The sequence below is a fragment of the Phycodurus eques genome, chromosome 1 (assembly GCF_024500275.1).
Source record: "Phycodurus eques isolate BA_2022a chromosome 1, UOR_Pequ_1.1, whole genome shotgun sequence".
NCBI lineage: Eukaryota > Metazoa > Chordata > Actinopteri > Syngnathiformes > Syngnathidae > Phycodurus > Phycodurus eques.
In genome coordinates, this window is record NC_084525.1 from 23,196,090 (window position 1) to 23,218,995 (window position 22,906).

The 22,906-nt window shown below is 41.7% G+C and overlaps 2 protein-coding genes across 3 annotated transcripts; one reads left to right on the forward strand and one right to left on the reverse strand.

The window, feature by feature from the left end:
• The first annotated feature begins 1,437 nt into the window (after nt 1-1,437).
• On the forward strand, nt 1,438-7,316 carry LOC133410381 (gap junction alpha-3 protein-like). Its single transcript, XM_061691530.1, has 3 exons — nt 1,438-1,506; nt 1,635-2,185; nt 6,533-7,316. Exons 1-3 carry the CDS (start codon nt 1,438-1,440, stop codon nt 7,314-7,316), a joined length of 1,404 nt encoding a protein of 467 aa, XP_061547514.1.
• Nucleotides 7,317-13,520: 6,204 nt separating this feature from the next.
• On the reverse strand, nt 13,521-20,489 carry hpxb (hemopexin b). Of its 2 annotated transcripts, none has more exons than XM_061683505.1 (10): nt 20,418-20,489; nt 19,962-19,987; nt 18,236-18,334; nt 17,917-18,074; nt 17,679-17,832; nt 14,896-15,108; nt 14,699-14,791; nt 14,480-14,610; nt 13,903-14,050; nt 13,521-13,831 (listed from the first exon to the last, which is right to left on the reverse strand). In XM_061683505.1, the coding sequence occupies exons 1-10, from the start codon at nt 20,471-20,473 to the stop codon at nt 13,605-13,607; spliced, it is 1,305 nt and encodes a 434-aa protein (XP_061539489.1). In that variant the 5' UTR covers nt 20,474-20,489; the 3' UTR covers nt 13,521-13,604. The 2 variants fall into 2 exon arrangements, with proteins under 2 accessions (XP_061539489.1, XP_061539479.1); XM_061683495.1 differs by having other exon boundaries at nt 14,896-15,129.
• Nucleotides 20,490-22,906: the final 2,417 nt, after the last annotated feature.

A 22,906-nucleotide genomic window follows, 5' to 3' on the forward strand; every position in this document is an offset into this window, starting at 1 on the left:
AAATCTAGTTTACGAAATGCAATCATTTTTATTGTCATCATTGACTTATCTGATTGGCTGGTTCTACTGTCTTATGTGACTGAGTGGATTTTGCCTTTTGTTTAAGATTCCAAATATAAAGTGTACTAATGCCCCTTCACAATGTTACTCAAGTAGTTATTCCACAACAACACAAACAAAAAGTAAGTGTTTTGTTCCATGGGTCCAAAACATTTGATAAAATCGGTTTATTAGTATGTTTAATGCATCCAGTGGTTCTCAAACATTTTACACCAAGTTTCATCCACAAAAAAAGCCCTCCAAGTACTGTACCACCATAATGGCCAACATTAGAATAGTAGGCCTAAGTGTTTATCAATTTATTCCTGTAATATTATTGTAAGCCGCTGTAACATTATGCAGTTTGAACATTAACACTATGTTTAAATATTAAAAAAAACTTGACATAAAAAAGTAATGATTCAATAAAAATGTATTGCAGAAAAAAGTTCAAAAATTCAAAACAACTGAACTGTACTTGGGCACTGATTCTTTCGCAAACCTCTAGAGCGTGCCCAAATACCACTAGCGGCACTCGTACCACACTTGGACAATCACTGCTGGAATCAAACAGAAACATACACCCCAACCTTGGTCCCTTCATCTTCCTCCACTGTTTGATGTTCCTTCATTTAGTTTTGGTTTGGTGTTCCTCACTTAGGGGTTGAACTGGTCGGCTAGGTAGCACGTCAGCTTTACCACTCCCGGTTATAGATCGAGTTCAATAAATAGCCAATCCTGTGATTTGGAAACAACACAGACGCCTCGCTGAAACCAACAGGTGGTGGGTTCGCGCAAGCGTGTGGAAATATTTTATAACAAAAAAACGACGCGGTCACGTGCAAAACACACAAGTTTATCCTCAAATATAACAAAAGCACAAGTGCTAGGCACACCCATCCGAAAATGCGCCTGATAACACTAGCTGACGCGCAGCCTTAATACCGCACGTCAGCTGTTAGTGAATTCACCAAATGCCCCCGTGACAATATGCTGTAGCGTCTGCTTAGAAGATGACATGGAGACAAGCGGTGGTCGATAACCTGTTTATGGCAAAAATGAGCGATTAATGTCGGCAAAGAAAATGTCCAACTGGGGTTTCTCACAACTGTCAGCCTTTCTCCAGCAAACACGCTTGCAATACACTTCCTCCTTCCACTGGCCCAAACCGACTCACTCATCCAATCACAAAGCACAGACACCTTCAGGTTCTCACAGCCAGTCAGATCTTATAATACTTCCGCAACAATCCATGTAACACAACTGCAGGTTTGCGACAATACATTATTGAAAAGCGTTCCCTCCTCCTGTATTTGACCTTGGCATCGACTGCAAAAATATCTGTAGTCGTCTTAACTACAGACTAATTTCCCTCCAGGTTAAAAAAGCGAGTGAAGCATGGGTGACTGGAGCTTTCTGGGGCGACTTCTGGAGAACGCTCAGGAACACTCCACTGTGATAGGAAAGGTGACCGATTGATGGCTTTCTCTCACATAATCAAACTCCGTTGACCACCAGTCAGAACTATATTTAGCAAAGATGTTCCTCTGTGCTTCTTCTGTGCTCCACAAAACCTGTGGTTATTCCTCCCCAAGGTGTGGCTGACCGTCCTCTTCATCTTCCGCATCTTGGTGCTGGGAGCAGCAGCTGAAGAAGTTTGGGGTGACGAGCAGTCCGACTTCACATGCAACACGCAGCAGCCCGGCTGCGAGAACGTTTGCTACGACGAGGCCTTTCCCATCTCCCACATGCGCTTCTGGGTGCTGCAGATCATCTTTGTGTCCACGCCGACCCTAATCTACCTGGGACATGTGCTGCACATTGTCCGCATGGAGGAGAAGAGGAGGGAACGGGAAGATGAGAACAGGAAGTTGGGCCGGCACCTGGAGGACCACGACCCCCTCTACCGCCATGGAGACGGCGGGGGCGGTTGGAAGAAGGAGAAGCCACCAATCCGCGATGAGCACGGCAAAATCCGGATCCGCGGGGCATTGCTGCGGACCTACATCTTCAACATCATTTTCAAGACCCTGTTTGAGGTGGGCTTCATCCTGGGACAGTACTTCCTCTACGGCTTCCAGTTGATGCCGCTCTATAAATGCCGCCGGTGGCCCTGTCCCAACACAGTGGACTGCTTTATATCCAGGTTAGTAACTACCTACTTTAAGGACCTTTGCTTGTGGACAATGTCCTTTCTACAGTCTTTGATACATCAACCTGGATTTCCTTACTATGATTAGATATCTCTATCGATCAAACCTTTGCAAATTGCAATGTAGGGCGAGAAATTGCAATACAAACCAAATTTCTTCTGTGCCCACATGGAGAATTTGGTACAAATATATATTTCAAATGGCAAATCCCATCAACATGCTCAGATATTTATAGTACTATCAAATGTCATAAAAATCAGGTTGTAATTTGGGCAGAATAATTACACCTCCAAAGACCTCACTTTTCAGTCAAGCAAAAAATCAATCAATCAATAAAAGCCTGTTTAGCTATTAACATTGCATCGTTAAATAGAGCAAGCCATTTTCAACACTTTAGATAAACAATAATTAGAATAATTTGTGAAAGTAACCAGCGATCCCATGCGTTACACTAATATGACCACTTTTTTCTTGTAACGATTAATCTCGCTGTACCTGTCTATCTGTTACTAATTTCAAATTCATAATCAGAATAAAGTTACTTATCCTAGTCACTGTGCGTTACTATTATGGCCAGGATGAGTAACACAAGAATAGTCGAGGAACTTTAGCTTGCCGAAGCAAATGCTTTTAAATACAATGGAAATGACTGTGAGGCCACTATGCACGAGTTAAACGAAAATAAAATGAACGTGCAAGATCAAGGCCAATTAATACTTTCTGCATCCGAGTGTCCACAGGGTTGCGCGTTGGTCCTTGTAACATAAATATCATCATTTGCCCCAGTGCATGAGGGTCGCATACACTTTTGCGGTTCGCCTGTGCGCACCCCAATTGTGTGTTGACCACGGCTCCACCAGAGCATTGTGCCTGCTTTGCATCGCATTTATGTGAAAAGATCGGGTCGTATCCCCATCTTTATCATTCAAATTTAAATGATTAGAAAGATAGCCAGATGACTCAAAACGTCTTACATGAACTATCCCAAACATTACAACAAACACAGGAGCTGTTTCTTTTAGCTTTCGCGGGGCCTACAGTACATTTGGGTTTATTTATGCAGATGTGCGCAGCGGGGATGCCCGGACCAATGCGCATGCGTGAAACACGTACCGATGTGAACCCCGAAATGTAGTACAAATGGAACCACATGCGCATCCGCGGTCCACGTGCAGGCTGTGAACGCACAATGCGGAAAGTATGATTTGGCCTTAATTTGCACACACATTCTTATCCTACAGTGCAACACAAATAAGTACAAAATACCAATTAACATCAGTTACTATGTACAAAAGATTCTTGTTTATTTCTTTTGGTAGGCAAATTCACAATATTGAGAGTTATGCAGTTATTTATGTTAAGCAGCTAGCAATAATTCACATATCAATGAAGATAGTTATCTAGTGTGTGTGTAATTGTAAAGTGGACGAAGTTAAGTCCATGTCGTATCGACCTGTTATGTGCTAAGTTAGCATGCCATGCTAAGTTCTGTCCTACGTTAGTTTAGCGAATGCTATGATATGTCCATAAGTAAGGCTCGCATTGTATTATTGTGTTCAGCTTTAAGTTGTGTCTGATAATATGTATGTATCCTGGTTAATGTTATGTAATGTGTTAATGTAATGGTTAAAACACCCGCTATAATCGTGTTTAAAAAAAAAGAAAAAAAAAAAAATATATATATATATATATATATATATATATTTTATTGCGCAATACATTTTTAAGGCAATTGATAGTACAGGTAGTCCCTCCGGGATACAAACACATGATTTATTTGTACTGTATGTCTTATTATTTTTTATATTTCTTTGCTTTTTTAAAAAATCCATTACTCTTGCAATTCTCTCGCTCTCTCGCAATATATTCTGTTGAAATGTCCGTGTATTGTTTTAAAAGTGTGTTTGAAGACCCTAAGACAATTTCAGGTATAAATAAATTTAAAAAAAAAAACCGATTCCAAATTTTTGTTTTCATATTTCTATTGTTATTTCTATAACACAGATTTTCACTTATTGCGTAACCCCTGCGATGGCGGGGGGTTTACTGAAAAGAGTTGTGACTTGGGAAGAACCCATTAAAGTGTCGTGGAGAAAAAAAAATAAAAATAAAAAACAATTCACAAACTACAAAACATATTTAAAAGACCTAATGAAATGGAAAAAGTCAGTACAGGAAGCGATTGTTTTGTTACAGTAAAAGCATGAAACCTAACAACTTACGAAAACAGGATTTATAACGCAGTACTTACAACAAGCATCACTATTGGCTGACAGAAGTGGCCTTCAAATTGAGCACTTCTGCGATATACCACATCTCCCCTATTTACTCTACATTGGAGACACACTACACAAGTGCAGACCACATTGGATGATGAATGTAATGTTTTCATTAGATGGTATTTGGTACTTTTGTTACCCGTTTGGTTTTGGTAGAGGACTTGACTTCTGTTCAAAAGTAGCTACTCAACATAAAAGTGTCTGTGTAGATACTTAGTCATCCAAGTCATGGAAATCAAGGTAACTTCTTCATCTTTTTTTATCAAACAAAAAGAATCTAGCTTCCTCGATTCAACCGTTGCGGATCATCATAAAAATTTGAATAATGCAATGCGGGGGCAATCATATTACACATTAGGTAAGGGACAAAAAGTATGCCTCGCGCTCTCGCCACACATTTTGTCACTATACAAACAGTGCAGCTCAACTTCTGGCTATCAGATGTCCTGACTGGTTTAAGAAAAATGTGCTGTGCAAACACTAAAAAAAACTTCTAGCAGCTTTTAAACAGCCTGAAGAAGACAAACCACTGATGTTGCTTTTTCCGAAAAAGAAAACATTCTAGCAACTGATGTTTCATTTAAAATTAATAAAATATTAAATGTATCCATGTTTACACGAAATAAAAATCAGTTAGTTTTGCATCTTCTTCCTTTACTGTACCAAATGTGAACAGAACTGTGACCTGGAAGCCAAGGTACATGCCGGACAATGATTTTTGGCAATGACCCAAACGATGATATGTGTATGTGGTTTCACCGTTATATAACCGACCTGATGGCAACCATAACTTCAATGTGGCAAGTTTGACATCTCTGCATTACTGTATAGTGTAAGATATATTTCGATGCTGTTGCTCACAGGACACTAGGACAAACACACTAGCTTTTGTTTGTTAAAACTGACCACACTATGATATGAACACACTCACACACGCACACACATACGTGCGCGCACACATGCACTACAGACATACTGATAACATTCAGACTGAGAACAGGCGAGAACTGGTTTGATAAGGAGCCGCTGAGGGAAATGGCTATTATCTGAAAAGAGGAGCCACTCAGCTTCAGGATCTCACAAGAGAAGGAAGAGAGTCCAGGACGCTTCTTCCCAACTAAAGCTTTTGTAATTAATAAATACTCAAAAGACAAGTTTAGTGTATCAGGATTCTTATTTGGAAACAAGATCACCACCAAACATTAAAAGAACCGGGAAGAAGGAATTCCATCAAGAATTTTTTTTTTTCCCTTGTGCCGGACCTCGCTGAGAATTCCTTACAATCGCATTTCACAACCTTTATTGAGTCAAGGCATCCATCCATTCATTATCTGAGCCGCTTATCCCCACAAGGGTCGCGGGAACGCTGGAGCGTATCCCAGTTATCATCGGGCAGGAGGCGGGGTACACCCTGAACTGGTTGCCAGCCAATGGCAGGGCACATGTAAACAAACAACCATTCGCACTCACATTCACACCTACGGGCAATTTAGAGTCTCCAATCAACCTACCAAACATGTTTTTGGGATGTGGGAGGAAACCGGAGTGCCCGGAGAAAACCCACGCAGGCACGGGGAGAACATGCGAACTCCACACAGGCAGGGCTGGGGATTGAACCCCGGTCTTCAGAACTGTGAGGCAGATGCTCTAACCAGTCGTCCGCCGAGTCAAGGCACATCATTGACATTAAAAATAAAAAATAAAATCTCACAGCACATAACTGAACAAAAATGTAGTAGTAAATCTAGTAGAAGGTCATTATCGAATTTTTCTGCTTGCCACTAGCATAAATACTGTAGGTGAACAAAGATACATTATTTGCAGTAAATCAATAATTTTCAGATCACTGACAGTAAGTAAAACTGGAAAGTTTCCCACTGCACACCTGATGAACTCTCAAGGCAAACTAATGTGCCACGGAACACTGGTTGTCAATCACTGATGTATAGCATAGCTAAAACTACAAAATGTAATGGTGATTAAAGCTGGGTACACACCGAATGATATTTGCCCATTTTTACTTGTCCCCTGATTACTGTTCTTCATCATGTGTTGCTGCAGGCCAACTGAAAAAACTATATTTATCATCTTCATGCTGGCGGTGGCTTGCGTTTCTCTGCTCCTCAACCTGCTGGAGATCTACCACCTGGGCTGGAAGAAAGTCAAGCAGAGCGTCACCAATGAGTTTGTCGCTGACAATGAGTCGCTGCTGCTGGGTGCAGTACGAGCCGGAGACGCCAAGACTCTTCCTGAGGAGGTCAGTCCACCGGCACTCGACTGTTTGCCGACATACGCCAGTGTGAGTGTAGTTGGGGGCAGTGCAGCCGAGGGGGGTGCTGACAGTCCCGCCGAGGTGATTTCCTTAAGTCCTGACATGGCAACTGGTTCTGTCAAGATGGACCGCACATTGTTCCACCCAGATGATCTCTTGTTACAATCGCTACCTGCTTCCTTTTATGGCGGAGTCCACAGACAGCTGACAGAAGAGAAGCAGAACTGGAGCAACATGGCGTTGGAGCTGCAGGATGTGGATGGAAAAAATTCCTCCGGCTCGTACCCTCCTCCATCATCTAGAATCTCCTCCTCCTCTTCCCATCCGGATGAGACGATTGTACCCCCTCCGCCAGAGTCGCAACACTCCAGTTTTCCTACACTCCCTTGCCATGCTCGCCTCTACCTCCTCTCACTGGAGGAGGCTTTGGCAAGTGAGGAGAAAGCGATGCCGAGTGACGACTTCACTGTGGTTACCAAAGCAGAGATGCATCAGCCCCCCGGCATGCAGAAGCCAAGACGGGTGAGCGAGAGCAGCGGTGCCCGGGCTCGCCCCGACGATTTGGCTGTGTAACCGCAGAAACATGAACATTATCCTACATGCATCTGGATACAAGTAGAGGAGGTGCACATAAGTCATCAGCATCAATATAAACTAGACAAACTCGAACAAAAGTCTGGACATGGCCGCAAACATTTACTTCTAAAATGGCACTCAATAGAGAGCAGACCTCCGCCAAGGCCAAATGATCATACCATGGATCAGCATGAAACTGCAAAAAGTGAACCATCGCATATTCGCAATTTCACCTAGTCATTGATTTTTTTTTTTTTTTTTTTGGGAGGGGCAGGGGGCGCGATCCTTCGTTTTTCACATGACTTCGGTGCCATCTTGTGGCATCTTGGTCCCAAGGAACTATGTTGAAGTGAACTGAGTAGTTTCATCTAGACAACAGTATTGCTTTGCCACCATCTTGTGGCATGGTGGTGCCAAGGAACTACGTTGAAGTGAGTTGAGCAGTTTCATTTTGACAAAAAGAGTGTTTTGCTGCCATCTTGAGGCATCTGTAGGCAATTACAAACCTTTTTAGGAGGGGCAGTCAATTACTCCCAGAAAGGCTTGCTCCCTATCTCCCACAAATGGCGACGTTTCACTGTATCGTCATACCTCCTATACAGAAGATGTACGCAATATTCACTGAAAATCAACACCTTTACCCAGATGTGCACTATTATTTAATGCGTTCTTCCTTGGCCCACGCCCAACCCCTCCTCAAGGTCCTCTGGAAATCAGTTGAATAATTTTTTGTGGACTCCCGGTAACTGGGAATCCAACAATGAGAACATACAGTACCTCCTTGGCGGAGGTAACTAATATTTCATGGTTAGATGACATAAGGGGAGACAGAATTGTAGTCTACATTTTCTACTGGAAGCAATATTTGAAGATTCTCAACACATAAAAAAAGTGTGTAAGATAAATAGTAGGGATCTCTGTCTGTAATCTATTTACAAATAATCATTACAAAAACAGGCATGGGGAGCAGCAGTGGCCACATTGGAATCCAGTACAGAAAGCACAGAGTGGATCTGAGGTCAACATTCAAAAATTCTCTCATATTGAGCGTGGACACGGCACAAAAAAGAAAAGTGCAAAAAACAATGTCATCAAGAGCCTTTAGCTGCGGTATTGTAATGTTAGCTTTCAGCTAGCTGTGTTGACGAGGGAGGTTCACATGATTATTGCAGAGTTCACATCACAAACGTGAGTTGTTGTTTTTTTTTCGGAATCGGAACTTGTCGGTGCAGGCTGCCATTTCTCCTACATCCTGAAGGATGTAGGAGAAAGGCTAAAGGGGTACACATATACCGAAAATCAAGCCTAAATTGAGCATGTTCCCCTTCCGACCAAAGTCACCCAATGTCCTCGAATGTCTCTAAAAGATTATCCTGACCGATTATCCTGTGGTGATGAGTGATATTTCCTCCCCGATCTGCTCGTAGAATGGTCAGGGCAGACAATTGTACGTTAAACCTGGTAAATTTTTACCATCGCAAATTTGAAGTCTTATGGTTCTGGTCAACACCGTGTTCGGCCGAACCATGGACGAAGTGATTGCGTGTTTAGTGGATGTATAAAGTGTCAACCAAGTCATTCTCCACAATTAAAATGACAAAGAGGAGATTTTGCAACTGCAATCTAGGCAACTATTATTTCAATTACTGCTACCACTACGACTACTACTCGTACTCCATTATATTTTCTGTCAGTTTGGATGCCCTATCGCACCAAGCTGCCTCTCACATGTCAGTCCCGGTATTAGCACAGACATCTGATTTAGCAGAAGAGCATCAAAATGGTCGGTGGAGGTGGCTATGCGTTTGGTGTCTTCTGTTGGTCATCTGGAGAACACCACACACTACACAGGGTGTGTCAGGAAAGTTGCACGACTGCTGTCACAAAACATATTTTCAAGTTTTCCCTTTCGAAGTAATGCCCCCGGAGTCTAATGCACTTCCCCAGCCTTCTCAGCCACGCTTCATACACCCCTGGAAGGATTCTTCCTGGATCCTCCACAGCTCATATTGAGGTTATCCACATCTTCAGAACGGGCCCCCTTGATGATCCCCTTGAACTTTGGAAAGAGGGGGGAAAAAAGCCCCGCTGAGCCAGGTCAAGTGAGTAGGGAGGTTGTTCCAGCACTGCGATGTTTGAAAGGAACTGTCGTATGCTCAAGGCACCCACGGGTTGTCCTGCCTCAACTCTCACCTCTTCTCCTGCATTGAAGTCAGTAAACGCCGCAGGATCTCTTCATAGACGTGCTGGTTGGTCGTCTGGCCCACATTGAAGCGGAAAATTCATAGTTTGTAGTTTGGGGATTGAACTATATCTTCGGTGACACCAGTCCTGGAGCCTTTCTGACACAGCTCATAAGAGCACTAAGCACACACTTGCTGATTTTTTTTTCCTCATCATGTGGCGGGTCTCTCACATTTAAAAATTGGGTTGATATGCTAAAAATCGGGATATGTTTGCGCCACTTCAGCTGATTATCCATATTGTCAGACATGCACACTTAACACACACTTTGACCGAGAAGTTGTAGTAATGATGATGATGATGTTTGGACTAATTTGTAACTTTGGGAGCTTAAAGGCAGCAGAACGGCGTCTTCATATTTGTCTTTTGTGCCTTTGCTGGGAGAGACACAAAGACAGGTTTGCACTTTTGTTTCTTTTTATTGATCATGATGGAGCTGGACACATGGGTGTGTTGGATTCGTGTGTATGTGTTCATTAATATTGTTTCAGTGTTGACACAAACGCATCTCTGCTGTTACATCAGGGTCAATTATAAATATATATACAGTATGAATAAGGAGTAGAGGCTACTATAGATCACTCAACATGTGATGCAGGATTTCTTTTTTACCCCAACGGTTTCTGGTTCAATTTGGAGATTTTCCACTATTTCACAATAAGAGGGCCCGGGTAACAAAGACAAACATCTCCAAAGATCATACTGTAGTATACAAAAGCAAATATTCAACATTGAGCGATATAGCTGAGCATCTCTGGGGGTCCAAACCCAAATGGGTTGTTTTGGTTGGAGGACTTGTTGTACATCTTCTTTCTGAAGCTAGTGTTTGCAGTGTGTTACAGAACTGTTGACTTCCTTCTAGCTGTTCTGTATAGGACGAGTTTCATTTTCTAGACTAGCTGTAGAATATCATTGTGACTTCAAGGTTTCAGGAGGGCTGGGGCGGGTGGGGGTGTATGATCCTTTTTTGTTTGTTTTTTACTAGACATCTCATGTGGATTTTTATTATTTTCCTGTCCCTCTCATGAATTCCTGCCTGTCTCACACAGTTTCACTTGCAACACTGTACAACGAGATGAGCTAGCTATCTATTCATCTTTCTTTTAAGTAGATCATCAAGACTTGAGGGTGACATGAAGCTATCACCCCCAACAGTGAATGAAACCCAAAGATTCTGTTCTTACAGCACTTTGAACATTACAATTCCACAAAAAAAAAAAAAAAAAAAAAGACATACTGTTTGTCTCTAAACTGGGCTCATTTGACTAAATGTTAGCGAGCTGTTTTCTAACCTTTAATAAAGGATTGCACATTGACTTTGTAGCCCGCTATAATTAGGGTATGATGATGCTTATACAAAAACAAAGAATTGTCTTAGAAGAATTTAGAAATTAGATTTGCAATGATGGAGAAATTCATCTAAAGTGACTGTTCTTATTTTGTTATATGTGTATGGATCAAGAGACTTCCACCTTAAACACATGTGCCTGAGGGACTTCCATGACAAACACTGTTAGTAGGGGCAAACCCTGCTTTTAATCCACAACGTGTGTGTGCATGCGTGTATGTGTGTTTGAATGAGAGAAAGTCTTTCTATAGAAATTTCTGTTGAAGAACATGTCGATGTAAATGTCCATTTACCTCAGATGTGGAAAAAAAGTGTTACTTAATAAACTTATTTTGTACCGTTGCCCGTCTGCTTCTTTTATCGTCGGTTTACAATGTGCGTGGCTCAAATGGTTTGCTGTGCGTATGCATGTGTGTGTGTGTGTGTCTGTCTGTGCGTGTGTGTGAAGCCATGCTGAGGCCAGCACTCCCTTTATTGTTAGTGAAAGTCACAGGGATTTTAATTGAACAAAAAGTGTGGAGGGAGTGAAAGGGCCTTGAATGCTTGCTAACGCCAGCGTGACCTCTGGACTCTTGTGGGCTGCAGTTATACTGAATGTTGAGCTCATTCTTTAACTTTTACCAATGTGGAAAGCAATTGCTGTGATATATAAACCAGTGTTATATTCCTCAGTGTTTTACTTTCTATACTATTTTAAACAAACTCGCATCAATTCACGCACATTTCTGATGGAGTTTTGATTTCTAGCAGTAGTGTTAACACTGGATTTACATTTTTTTTTTTTTTACTTTTCCTTCCATGTTCTCCCCATGCTTGCTTGGTACTCTCAGGTACTCCAGCTTCCTCTGACATTCCCAAAAACATGCATGTCTAAAAAGTGGACATGTTTGTGCAAATCCAGATGTCTGTTAGATGCTAGTGTAAACCGCTAACTAGCTAGCCGCCTACTAGCTAGCAGCTGAGAGACATGTCTCTTGGTATCCGACATATAGTGGGTGTTACTGAGTGATAGAACATTGCTGTCAAAAAAGACGTGCATGCACACGTAAACTGGAGGTGCGTTGTAGAGTAGGCTAGAGCATCAGTTCAAGTCTGTAAGAATAGCATTCCGAAATTATTATAGGCTACTGTTTGAGACGTAATTTACACGTGTGTAGGGTCACAGGTGAGCACAAGATGAATTCATTCTCACTCTACATGCGTTGAAACTACTGTAGTCATGGGAAAGAGATGACTCCCGTTTAAACAGGAGGAAATAACGACACAGAACAGAATCCCGTAACGTGTTACAGTTACCCTGGACTGGTAGCCAGCCGATCACATGGCACATATCGTAACATTTTAGAGGAAGAGGATCAAAAGTCAGATGGACTTGACTCAGGAGAAATGACATCAAGTTACTTGCTTTAACCACATAGGTACACAAGGTAAGTCCTCTCATCTATGTCTTATTTCCCCCCCCCCCCCAACTGTTTTTAGTTATATTGGAGTGTGTCACTCAAACCAATGCAACTCTGTTACTAATATTAGCAGAAAAAAATCAAAGTTTTTCTTTTTGTAATATGCAGCCAAGTTTGTTCTTTACCTGTTAGCATAGAAGCTAACACAGCAAGCAAGTCCTCTTGAGTAAAATATTAGCAATGATTTACAATTCTGGGATGACCCATTTACAATGCCGTTTCCATCCATTTTCTACATTGGTCACCCTGTTCAGGGTCATGGTGAGCTGGAGCCTATCTCAGCTGACTCTGGGTGAGAGATGGGGCACAACCTGGACTGCTCACCAGTAAATAGCCAGGCCCATATTCTGTCGGATGCTTTCGGAAATTCAATCTGACGCCCGAACTCTCCTCTGAGCGTCCGAGTGTTCCGAGAGGCAGAACGTGCTCCCTTTCTTTGAATTTACGAATGACCGTTATTTTGTGCTGTTGTTGTGTTGACAGGACGGACAGTTGTTTTTGCGAGATGTTCATGGTCGTCCTGCCGCTTTGTCTCCCCTGTCAAAGCGGCCAGAATACACTCACCCAGAGTGTGTGGTGCTCTGAATTACCAAACAGCACATTCCAATAACGCTCCACGGTTCCAAACGGTCCAGATTGTAGAAAAGGGCACATTTCCGAATGCACCCATAGACATTTTTCCTGTTGGTATTAATACAATATTCTATTGTTCAAATAAGTCAAGATGTTTTGATGTCTTTTTTTTTTTTTTTACTCTTGACATCAGATTCATATCTATAGAGCCAATGTAAATTTAAACATCATTTCAATTCTGCTATCATTTGAGAAAAAATGTAAAGCACAGTTTGTTCTTGTTTATAAATTAGAAGGCAGGGAAAGTGCCCTAAAAACACTGAATTTTGTAAAAGTAAGCATTCAAGAGCCCTGCTTCATCAGTTTAAAGAGTTGTTTTATTGAATTAACATATTGATATTGCCATGATTAACTTCTTTTGACTGTAGCAGTTTGCGTTTTGAATGGATTCTTTAAATTTGTAGGTCAATCAGAATCCCATTGCAAAACAAATAATGAAATAATGCTTATTTGTTCTGTCAAAGTAATGATCAATATTCTTATAATGGCAACACAAACAACATATATAAGCCAAAATTCTGTGAATAGTTTCCAAATGTTTATTCACCAAAACTGAATCATTCACAAGTCCTCATATTGACATCGAGCAAAGGTTTGCGTCTACTCCTGACATCCCATCATAGCCGGGGTAATTTTTTCAGGCACAGGGGCTATTCTGGTCACAGCCAGGGTAAACGCATTGTCATAATGGTAGTAAGAGGGGCCTTTGAACACATCAACTCCTTCCTGACTGCACAAAGCAGCATCAACGTCAGAAAAGGGAAGGGGAAAGTCTCTGGTCACAGCTCTTGGTGTGGCCGACAGGTCAACGTCACGAATCATGCTTCCTAAAAATCATTAATTGAATTGTTAATGCAATGTTTGATAAAAGTGTAAAATGAAGATCCAAACGACTTACCTTGGATTATGTGAACTGTATCTTTATTGGGGCACACAAAGGCAGCATCAACATGTCCCTCGATGCCTAACTCTTCCTTCAGGGTTCTAGGGTAGCCTTCGATGAGGGTGTTGTGCGCGTCCGATTTATAGATGTACACTTGATCATCCTGCATGTGAAGAATTTTACCTCAATCAGTGAGTACAGCAACTCCCAAGACATTATGTGTATTTGCATTGTTGAATAATGTCAATTTAAGACGACAGGATTAACAAAACAATCCTTGATCAGGCTACAAGGCCCTTTAAAAAAAACGGAAAAAGCAGCAATCAGCATCTATCTACCTATCCATCCATCTCCAGTACCAGGAAGGTTAAAGACTGGTTGGTATTCAAAAGCAATGACAACAACTCAATTGGGACCACCCCCAGGGGTCACACCCATCAGAGACATACTGTAAATAGGGAGACGCCACACCTAAATATTTAAAACTGAAGAAGTATTTTGGATTAAAGGATTACCACGACCTGTATGACTCAGAGTCTACACAGATAACTAAGTTTTCAGTGGGCGCTAATGGGATTTTGACAAGGTCTACCTTAATCATGTAGGTTTTGTCGTTGTAGGAGAAGACAGCATCCACCCCATTGATCATCTCTTTCCACGCACTTGTGATTGGGAAGGCGTGAAGACCATCGCGGTGGCTGTCCAGACGCATGTAGATTGGACCTTTACAGAAAATAAAACTCAAGCACGGTTCATCTTTGAAGTTTCTGAGAATATTTTCGGGGAAAAAAAAAAAAAAAAAAGTCCTTACCTGCAAAAAAATATTTTTTGCCTTGCTCATCCGTGGTAATGGCATCTATTTTGACTTCGCTGCATTTAGGGATTTTATAATCACCTCCATGGCCTACAAACCCACGCACCGGATAAAATTTAATCTGATTGCCAGTTAGAAATAATAGTAATAATAATAATACAATGTATTTTTGGAGGAGTACTTGATGAGCTCACCAAAGTTGGGACACTTCATGAAGTAATGGCGCGCATCCTTTGGGTAGTTACCGCTCACCTCTCCTGAGACCGGGTTAAATCTGGTGAAGTTGTGACCATGGAGGCAGTAGTAGTGCTCCAGCCAGCGCAAAGCAGACGTGCAAACAGGCAGGTGGGACCACGTCTTTGTTTTGATCAGTTTTGTGTCAATGTCATAAACATGCACGTCGTGTCCTGTGAGGGCATCATGAGTTACTACACTTTTTTGAGAAAGCAAAAAAATGATAACAGGTTATCATAAAAACATGTATTTTAGACACCTAATCCTTACATACTGTTCATTTTCTATCCACACATAGTATGTTTAGGGTCAATTTTGACCTGGACCAAGAATATCATTGTGATAATTGTCAATATCAAATGAATGAACTACAAATATTTTCAAAATTGTATTAATAGTATGTTTGACAATGAGTTGAACATTTGTCTTTAATCAATGTTTAAGAGAAAAAGGGAAAATGTATGCTTTTTATGTTTTACGATACTCGATTTGGCCCCCCCAAAAAACAAAAACAAAACAACTTCTACTACCAAACAATGTGATGTCTCATTTGATCAAAGACATGAAAAATAACAGCTATGATCGTCCTGATCCTGCCACCGTCTCGAGATCGCTCCAGGACCCTTACAGTTCACGGGAACCTGTGCAACTGTGGTGGGAACACATTTATTGGGACTAGTTGAATTTACCTCTTGAACACTGTTCTCACTAGCCCATAAAAATACTGTACACACCTTTTTGGCATGGACATTTTCACAGAGTCAAAATCAGTTTTGATTTTAAAAAAAACATTGGTAAATATGAAATGAATTTTAGGATACATGGGTCAAATTTGACCTGGATACTGTCTCAATGTACAAAGACTTTGTAGCGCCTGTAAAGAAGATTGTACAGTGGCCAAGACGGGTCACAACAACTGCAAACGCCACAACGGAAATGCAAATGCCACAAGACAAAAACATTACTAGGGACTCATATTGCCGATAGACCAACGGGGTTCCCTCTCTCTTTAATAAGGAAAAATGTATTAATGACGATCCATCCATCCATTCGCTGAACCTCTTATCCTCACTTGGCTCGTGGGTGTCCTGATGCCTGTTCCAAGTGACTTTGGGCAAGAGGCAGGGTTTGAATTTGGGAATACAACTAAATACCTCACTCTACCGATATCACAAAAAAAACACTTTTCAAAACAAATGAAATCTATGCTTGTAATTACCTTGATGAATAGAGTTGAGGGAAAACATTTTAATGAAGGAAGTTGGAAAATGAAGTTTATGTAAGCTATTCCATTCTCTGTAGTGCTTATCCTCACTATGGTTGCAGGTGTGCTAGGGCCTATCACAGTTTACTTCGGGCGAGAGGTGGGGTACGTGCTTAACTGGTCGCTAGCCAATCACGGGGCTCATAGAAACGAACAACCATTCATACTCACGTTCACACCTACAGACAATTTAGAGTCTTCAATGAAGCTAACATGCATGTTTTTGGAATGTGGGAGGAAACCGGAGTACCCGGAGAAAGCCCACGCAGGCACTGGGAGAACATGCAAACACCACACAGGCAGGGCTGGGGATTGAACCCCGGTCCTCAGAACTGTGAGGCAGATGTGGTAACCAGTTGCACACTGTGCCGCCCAGATGTAAGCTATTTTGGAACCATTTCGGAGAGTAAGGACTTCCGTATTGTCATCAATATTCCTATTTTGTTTAATAAAACTTGTGCAACTTCCCAATTTAGTCACTTGGTCCGTCGGCAATATGAGTCCCATGAGTGACTACGATGAGTCAGAACTGTTTTTGTGTCATTGGGCTATATTTTCATAGAGTGTCCAACGTGCCCTGGATTGCAAATGGTTGGGTATCTTCATTTTCGTGCAAGCAAAAAGCTCACTTGAGTGTTTGCCAATTTGGTAGACCGGCCTGCACCAAGATAGGCATACCGACGCAACGAGGGTGTGTCATTTGACATCTGGGAGAATTTGGTGACTGCAGTCTGTCAAAATCTTACGCCTACTCTGACAATGTCTAAATTTTGGTGCAACATAGACCGCTGGGCTAATGTGATTTTGATTAATTTGATCTGGGCACAGGCAGACAGATATGGAGGACAGCTGACATATTTAAGTCGTCAACGGTTATCAGTAGCTCAATAAGGGTAACTGCTCACATTGTCTGTTGTCACACAGGGCAAAAGCGGTGACAATTTTACACTCCTCTTGCTCACAGAGATTACTCCTCTCTCTGTAAACACACCAACAGTGGCGCAGTCCGCCCACTCGGATCCACCTGGTCTACGAAATTACCAACACTGGTCTAACCTGTCTCTGGCGCACGGTTGCGTCGCCACCTGTGCCAGATTTACTTCAAAATTATCAGCCTTTGCACGTTTTGAGCAATTATCTTCAAACATGTATCATGTATTTGGAAACAAATTTCTGAATTCACTTTACAGGCTGTTCAAATATTTTCATTTTCACACACTCAGGAAAAGTCATCAAAATTCAGGTTGAAGGAATGACATTTAGGGTATTTTTATTGCTGTCAAAGATCAAAACAGGTCAAATTTGACCTGAAAACTATCTAAGGGTAAATTATTTGCCTCAGTCCTGATCATGTGACTCATCCCTGTAGTAGCAAATTTCACCCTCTTGTGAGAAAAATATATATTTCTATAAATATAATGGATAATTGACTGCAATGGATTTTCTCAGATTTTTTTTTCCAAGTGAAAGCCAGCCTACCCTTGAAGAACAGAACTGAGTTGGCTGCACACTCTCCTTTTGGACACTCCACAGCTGCATCCAGGTGAGAGGGGACTCCTGGGAAGTCATCCTGTATTGGTTTCGGATACCCGTTCTCCAGAGTCTGATTATAGTAGCGAAAGACCTTGTCATCCTGGACAAAAATTTGACACATTTGTCACACTGCAACTATCAACATACTGCAGCCCACATCACCGATGAAAGGTTCCACTCATACCAGGAAGAAATACACGTGATCGTGCTCATCATGGTTCTCTGGGTTGTGCATGCGAAAGGCGGCGTCAACGTGGCCGATGTTATGATCATCATCAAGTTCCTTGAATAACTCATTGGAGAGCTCAGCTGGACCGTGGAACCCCTTCCACAGGTGTTCACCTACAGGGAATGAATCACAATAGTGTCGTTACATGGGAATAGGCTTATGAATGTGCAACAGTACAATATATTGAAATGAAACAAAGCAATCCTCAGGAGAGCAAAGTCTATAACGTGGGCTTGATGAATGCAAATGTAATGTTAGATGAACTTTGTTATACCTTTGAAGAAGATAGTGTTTCCTTTCTCATCTGGAGTGATGGCATCAAACTCTATCCCATCACATCGGTCTGGCAGGGTTGCATCATGAGCACCTCCATCTTTATTACACACCAATGAAAATACAGAGATGCACTACTTGGAGTCTTTGTACACACACACACACACACACACACACACGCACGCACTTGCAAACTTCAGAGACTGTTGTAAGTCTAGCGCCCCGGGAAGGTGAAACATCATATTGCATGTTTTGATTTAATTCACTGCTCTGATGGCGCCTTCACCGGGGCCAGTGACGCCGTCGATGCACCCTAGATATCCATTTGGAAAATATGTCACACTATAAAAGTGAGATAAAGAAGTTAATCAACGCCGCACTACTGATGACGTGCCCACCGCTCCGTTCATAAATACTGTTGCTAGGTGCGCACACATTTGCCGCTTGCGCAAGGTGTGTTGCAGATTATGGTCCTATATACAGTAATTAACTAGAACGTGCAATTCCTGAAATTTTTTTTTATGTGAATGCTCAAAAGCTGAAGCTGCACTGAAATGCTGTAGAATTAATTGAATTGTTGAAATGTAGAATGTGAAGCCTTGGATGGTTCGAATTGGTAGAGAAATCTGGGAGGAGGACGTAAATGTGTAAAATATATCTTAATTTGGTAATGTGACAAATAGTTACTGAGATGAGCTGAATAAGCCAAGTATTTTTACCTTGGAATGGTTTGAAGCGGTCAAGAAATGTGGAAGGAGGTGGTAAATATCTCATAAATTAAATGTGGGATCTATTGGAATATTAAATATAGGTCCCAAGATTCTAAATACAGTAAGATGAAAATTCTAAACTTAGAATATTTGAAATCAGTCAAGAAATGTAAGTGCAGGAGGTAAATGTGTAAAATCTCTCTAAATTAGGAAATTTTATTGTGAAAATAGTTCCCCAAATAGCCTGAATGAGCTGAATATTATTTTAAATTGGAATGATTTGCATCAGCCACGAAATGTGGAAAGAGGGGGAAAATGTGTACAATATTTCTTAATTTTGGACTTTTATTATGAAAATTTGGGGATTTTACTGTGATAATTGTGGAATTTGGGGATTATGGTAGTTATTGGAATGTGAAATATAGTTCCCACGATGTTCTGAAAGAGCTGGACAGTTTAAATTTGCAACATTGAAACAAGTGAATTTTCACTTTATTCATGTGTGTGTGTTTGAAAAATGTGGAATTCAGGCTTAGCTGGGAATACGGGGAATGTGGAAAATGGTTCTGCGGAAGTTGCAATGAGTTGAATCAGTGGCGAAAATGTGGAAGAGTAGAACAGCAAAAATTGGCAGAGCAATAAGAATAAAGTTTTGGGGTATAGAATATTGTATAATATGTTTCAAAATGACAATTTGAGGAGGCCAATGGGGCCAAGGTCATGTTCCAGCATGGCTGTGCCCCACTGCACAACACAAGGTCCACGAGGGCATGCTTGAATGAGTTTAGTGTGGAACTTGATAGTTAACCCTAACCATCAACCCCATATTTGATTTGATTTTCATTTCCTGTATCATGACTTTAATTACCCCAAAAATATCATGTTATTCATCCATTTTATGTATCATAGCTCTCATAGAAAATATATGTGATTGCAGCTGTTATCTATTAGATTATCATTAACATTGGAATCTTGATTTACAGTCCACCAAATAAACAGGATTAAAAATCAGCCCACCTGCACTGGTGACATCTCCAAGGGGTCTGTCAAAGACGAGAAAAAAAAGCTTTATTTTCAAAGTCTTGCATTAAGTCTCCAAGTCAGAGTCCAACATGATGAGTCAGCACCTTGCATGAGTCAACACCCTGCTCTTTGTTCAATCGAACCACTTTGTAAACAAAGTTTTGAAATACGAGTGTCCGGTGAACGACTGCTCGATGTTGACTGCACCATGACATAGAAAAAATTTACATTTGCACAAAAAAACTTTTTTTTTTTTAACATCAAATACATTTGTTATGGAATGATTGTATTGGTTTGCATTATGTTAGTTTGGCTGAACATACGTATTGTATGACAAAAAGCAACTGAATACTACAAAGTATCACAGCAATCAAGTTGACGTTATATCAAATCAATTCAAATTGAGGCATATTATTTAGAATTTCAATTCATTAAACTAAGATGACTTACAGTGATGCACCGAGGCAAAGTAGGAGGCCCAAGTAGAGAACTGTGAGCAGCTTCATGCTGAGCGATCTTGAGCCAATGTCCACCAGTTGGGCTTTTATACCTGGAACTGTGTGTCATTGCATGACTGTTTACATATGTGAGTCATTAGTATGTCAGTGGTTTCAACATGCAGTGCCAGTAAAGGCACTGCATGTTTACCGTCCTAATGTCTTCGGTGGTGTTTTTGTCCTGATTTTAGTAATTAGAGCAGTGTGAATGTGGTCAAAGTTTTACTTTCTGTGGGTGTCTGGATGATAAATTGTTTGCACAAGTCTGACACGATAAGATAAGAAGAACAGGGAAAACAACAACTCTGTGCAAAGTGTATTCTGATTTGAAGTTTTATTATTTTTACTCACACACATTGCTTACACACAATGTACAAATTACCCCATCACCATCTCAACCTGTCCTTTTATAAAAACTCAACAACAAAGCACAATAAAATTATTCTTTTTTTTTTCCCTCTTTCCTCAACTATCTGGAAGGCGGCACGGTGACCGACTGATTAGCACATCTGCCTCACAGTTCTGAGGACCGGGGTTCAAATCCCGGCTCCGCCTGTGTGAAGTTTGCATGTTCTCCCCGTGCCTGTTTTCTCCGGGTACTCCAGTTTCCTCCCACATTCCCAAAACATGCGTGGTAAGTTGATTGAAGACTCTAAATTCCCTGTAGGTGTGAATGTGTGAGTGAACAGTTGTTGGTTTTATATGCGCCCTGCGATTGGCTGGCGACCAGTTCAGGGTGTACCCCGCCTCCTGCCCGATGACTGCTGGGATAGGCTCCAGCACGCCCACGACCATTGTGTGGATGAGTGGTACAGACAATGGATGGATGATCTGGATATCTATTTTATTCAATTTACATGAACTGTTCACAATATTAGGTACACCTGCATCAGTGCAATGAGGTCCTAGATGAGCTGTACCAAAAAGTCTGCATTTACAACCATAATAATCGTCCGTTTTAACTGTCTGTGCAGGTGTACATAATGTTGCATTTAAAGTGTGTAGATGTGTGTACTAGAGCGGCTCCAACTACAGGAGACAAATTCTTTGTGTGTTTTTGGACATACTTGGCAAATAAAGATGATTCTGATATCATTGTCACAAAAAAATGAGTTTAATCTCATAAAACATGACTATACATACCACTGTTGCTAAAATTGTTAGTTTATAGCTGTTTAAATTACTCATGTTTGACCAAGTACAATAATTACATGTGATAATTCACATGCTGTAATGTAATCAGAAAGTTAACCAAAACGTTTCCTCCAAAACTTCTTTCGTCTTCTTCATCCTCTTCAGGTCATTTGTAGCGATAGATCTTGATGGAATGATTCATACTGTCTGATACTGCCATGTGGCCGTGAGGGAGCAGCGCTAGACCTCTTGGGCTGTTCAGATTATCTGTCACTAGCGGCCAGCCGACACCCTTGGACGGGTAGAGAAGAACCCGATGATGTTGCTTGCCCCAGTCTGTCACCAGTACATCCCCACTGCTGTCGATACAAAGGCCCCAAGGACAGGACAGGACGGGCCCGAGGCCAGAGCAGACCCCGAGGATTCGTATTGTGCTCCATCCAGGATCAAGGACCCGAATACATGGCACACGGCCAGTCTCATTGCCTCTTTCGGACAGCACCATGAGCCCAGTTGTGAGACAGGCTGCCACCAGGTATGGTCTGTGGTAACCTGTGATAACTGTACGCTCTAGCCTGGTCCCGGTTTTGGGGTCCAGCTTCATGGAAGTTAGGGAGCCACGCTTGATGTCAGCAACCAAGAAATCATCTTGACGGGTCACAGTCACCCCCCGAGGAGCATCCAGTTCTTCATTGTTGGAACCATTCATTGTGCCGCCAAATGTCTGCAGTAGGCGTCCATGACGGTTGAAGACCAACACGGCTCGTTCAGCAGCACAAGTCAGAGCAATGAGTCCTTTTGAATTGACAGCCACGTCAAAGTAATTGCAGATACGGGAAGGTCTCTCCGGTCCGGAAGGGGACACCTGCTGCACAACGTTCTTCTGGAGGTCGGTGATCTGAATCCGGGCGTTTCCGCAATCCACCACGAACAGCTGCCCTTTAACAGTTGCATGCACACCACTTGGTAGGTTGAAATCAGTGCGGCCTGATCCTTGCTTTCCAAATTGTTTAACCAGATAAGCAGAGTCAAGCGCAGTTGAACCACGCTCTTCCTCCAGCTCCCTCAAAGCTGCCACATCGTTCTGTTTGTTGTCATTTTTGTATTGCTGTGATTCCTCCCTTTTTATGTCTGGCATGGACAAAGATCGATTCACAGGATTTAAACCAAACATCTTTCTAATGGATGTATGGGGTCTAGAACATGGTTTCTCTGCATCTGTAGTGTTACTGTTTGGTTCTGACTCTGAGCCATGTCCATGGCCTTGTTCAAGAGTTGATGGTTCAGCTGCCAGGTGTATTCTGTTGA